General features: G+C 48.2%; 1 protein-coding gene across 6 annotated transcripts in view; it reads right to left on the reverse strand.

The window, feature by feature from the left end:
- Nucleotides 1–3,594, reverse strand: part of PLEKHM3 (pleckstrin homology domain containing M3) — a 164,968-nt gene that overhangs the window by 127,146 nt on the left and 34,228 nt on the right. For all 6 annotated transcript variants that reach the window (XM_023760706.1, XM_006082453.3, XM_023760703.1 and 3 more), the window contains one exon: nucleotides 312–1,244. In XM_023760706.1, coding sequence (XP_023616474.1) covers nucleotides 312–1,244 — 933 coding nt within the window. The remainder of the gene's footprint in view (nucleotides 1–311; nucleotides 1,245–3,594) is intronic.

Raw genomic sequence — 3,594 nt, forward strand, 5'->3', positions numbered from 1 at the left:
CTCGTAGGAGACAGTCTGCTCCACATTCACAGTGACCTGATGAAGGAGGCAGAGGAAAGAGAACCCGGCAGACGCAGGAGGCCTAGTCTAGTGAGGCAATGGTTTGGCAAGCCATTTGGAGTCAATGGTGTCTATCACCTCTGCTGCTACACTTACTTCACCAGCATGGCGTGAGGACAAACAGACGTTCTAACACAGCTTGTTAAACTGAAGGAGCTGTGACCGGCCTGCGGAGGGGATTTTTAAACCGAATTGTAATTGTGAGCTTCAGCACTAGGTAATGAGCTTTAGGCTAAAAGGCTGCTTCCTACCTGCACATTTGAAGCTCTGAGCAGTGAGTCCTCGTTCCAAAGACAGGGTCGTCAGGATGCTGAGGAAGCTGGTGGTCACGGACTGCCGCTTGCTCTTCCTGAGTTCGTGCCCCCCCATCGGATCCTGGGCCTTGTTCCTCAGGGTGACTTGCAGGTTTTGCTCTGAACTCCTCGCCGCATTGGCAGCTGTTTTCAGAGCCTCCATCCACTCCTGAGCCCTCTGCCGCGTCTCTGCCCGGAGGCGGAGGACATCTTGGGGGAAAATGACTTGAAAGCAAGAGTCACAGTCGTCCAGGTTGTCTATCTGGACAGCCAGACACACGTCCACATTGTAGCTTAGCAGGGGGTCCTCGTCCAGCTTGCCGGGCTGGAAAGCCATGAGGTAGGCCCTGCTCAGCACAAACGTGAACGCCTTCCAGTTGTTCTGCACGGTGAGCCGGTAGAGCGTCCCGGACTTGAGGACGTCCTGGTACTGTCTGGGGCCGCCCGCCACAGGGGACCGCGCGAGCAGCTCGCTGGGCTTCTGTAAACAATGACCCTGTGTGCAGTCAAAATGATAACCAGGCCCTGGTGAGTTTGCCAGCTCATCCTGCCGCCCCACGCTGCCCGGCACGGCGGCGTGCACGACCTCCCAGAGCTTCTGCCCCCAGTCCAAAGCCTCCCACGGGGACTCTGCCTTTAGCTGCAGCTGCGAGTTGTCATACAGAACAGTGTCCACCAGCCTGGCCTCGAGGTTGCCCAGGACAGACACGCTCTGGAAGTGGGAGAGCGGGTACGTGGCAGAGAGGCTCTGATTCCCGCTGCTGTCGCGGCTGTAGAAGCACAAGTGGTAAGGCGAGAGTTCTGCGTAGCAGCTTTGCCAGTAGCTGTCGTGGTCCTTCCTAATCTCCAGGTAACCTTTCTTCAGAATGTTTGGGAATGCCTGCTTGTGTTCTACAAAGAAAAAAAACACAAGACCATAAGAGCAATGTATTCATTCATTCATATGAATAAATCGAGTGCGATGAAAAGGCAGGTGCAAGAAACCAAGTGGATCAGGAGTCGATACCTTTCAAGTTCAAACTCAACACAGGGGGAGGTAATGAAATTACAAGATAGTCTTGATGTAACTGGGGGTAACCTCAGGTCTAAGAAACCTAACTAGGGTGGAATAAAAAGTACAAAAGTAAGAATCGGGGAGAAAATGTGACATGCAGAAGTCTGTGTGGAAAACAGAAATGCTGGGAACATGTGACTATCTGTGCCCCGTAGACCTGGGAAACAATTACACTTTGCCAGGATTTCTTGTTTTCTAGGTAACATTCTACAGAGTCCGAAATACACGAGACAGAATGTTCCTCCTGCCACCTGGCCTGACTCCCTGCTAATCCTCATCTTTCTTCAGGTGCTGAAGCCAGGCAGGGCCGACAGAAAGGACAGAGCAGGAGTGTGCTGCTCACTGATTCTGCTTCTCAGACACCGCGTTAGTCTTCAAGGCCAGTTCATGAGCCTCCACCTTATAGCCAGTTCTCCAGACTTGACTCAACAAGCTCTCTCGTTAGGTCTCTGCTTAGATAACAGTTCTCACCTCTGAGCTCGGCTGTGCTTATGCTAGTCCCTCCGCTCTCCATGCTCCTTCCTAACACTTCTACCAGCTCCCAGACACTTGCCCTCACTCAGCTACCCTCTCTTCCAGCAGGGGGGTTTGTCCTCACCCCCCCAACCCCCACCCGCTGCCTGTACATGCACATCCCTGGATCAGTATCAGTATCCCTACTATATTACTCCTCTTCCATGGGCTCTTGTCAAGCTGTATTATAATCATTTATTTAAATATCAAAATAAAATACATTTTGAAGTTGTTTTAAAAGTCTGTCCTTCCTACTGAGGGCTAGGGTGAGGTCTGTCTTTTCATCCTTTTATCAAAGCACATATTGCAATACCTGGTACACAGTAGGTACTTTAAAAGAACTTGTTGAATTCGAAATAAAGCTTCTAGCACAATGCCCAGCATATAGTAGGTATAATTCCCTTCCACACTGTTTCACAAGTTTATCTGGTCATGCCATCTCTAATCAATGACTCAACACAAACAAGTTTGATACTGTAATAAAGGGGACATCACTTGGAGATTTCCCGATGCTTTTCTCAGGCATGGAAATGATAACCCTGCCAGAGGACGCAGTCCTCCCTGGTAGAGACCTTTATTTCTGACATGTTTCTCAACCTCTTTGCTGACACACATTGGAGACAGTCATAAGCTCACTGACTCATTCCCAAGAGAAGACAAATCACACTCCCAAAGGGCATGATTTCTGATCTTGGCTGAACAAAAGCCGAGTAACACAGATCTAGATCTTAAAATAGCAAACCAGAGAGAAAAGGAAAGAAATGAGGCAGAGACGAGCCTGTTTCACCTGCTTTACATCCCTGGTCCTGACATTCATTTGTATTTCTGTGGTAACGCAAAAGCCACTGGCTTCTTGCAACCCACACTAATCCCTTTGTAGAAAGAGATAATGGATGCCTATTCTCAGGTTACCTTTCTGTTCTGATACTGCAATAAGGGCAGCAGTGCTGTTAGACACCGCTGCCGCCTCTCCCCTCTCATCTCCACCCAGCGCTGATGAGAGCTCCACCTTTTCCATAAGACTCCTAACCAAGCGACCCTCCATCCCCATCCCTCCTGCCCAGCGGCTCAGCTACGCAGCCCTGAGTACAATAAAAATCACCTCTCTCACTGTTAGCTAGGAATTTTCCTCTCCTTTTCTTTCCTGCTCGAGAGCTTTTTATAAAAACTACCATGAACTAGAAATTCTACACTAATTGGGTCCAAACCAGTAGCAAACCTGACTAAATCCTCACTTCTTTCTAACTGTACCAGCTAGGGTGGTAAATGAGAAGTCCTTGCTTGGGTGAACTAGATGAGAAGTCTTCTGAGGGAGTCTCAAAAGTTCCCTCACCTTCCTGATGCAGAATAAGGGGTAAGAAATGCATTGTTTCAATAATTTTCCCTACCTCGGCTCAGACCTTTCTAAATAGGTATATTAACTGGAGACAGAAGAGGGGGTATTAGTCATAGGCAATGGCCCATATTTAAGGGCTGAGTTTATAGTGTAATTTCTTGAAAAAGAAGAATCAAGAAAGCAAATGTGATCAGAAAACTATTCCCTGTGTATTCCTCTCTGGAGTGCCTGTTTATATCAGACCCTATTAATATTTTGGGTGTGAAGTATTAATTATCTTTGATTATAGAGCACTGGAGAATTACCCTTTCTCTAACAACTGCTACTGTCTACTAATC

Source organism: Myotis lucifugus, unplaced genomic scaffold (genome assembly GCF_000147115.1).
Source record: "Myotis lucifugus unplaced genomic scaffold, Myoluc2.0 scaffold_3, whole genome shotgun sequence".
Lineage (NCBI taxonomy): Eukaryota > Metazoa > Chordata > Mammalia > Chiroptera > Vespertilionidae > Myotis > Myotis lucifugus.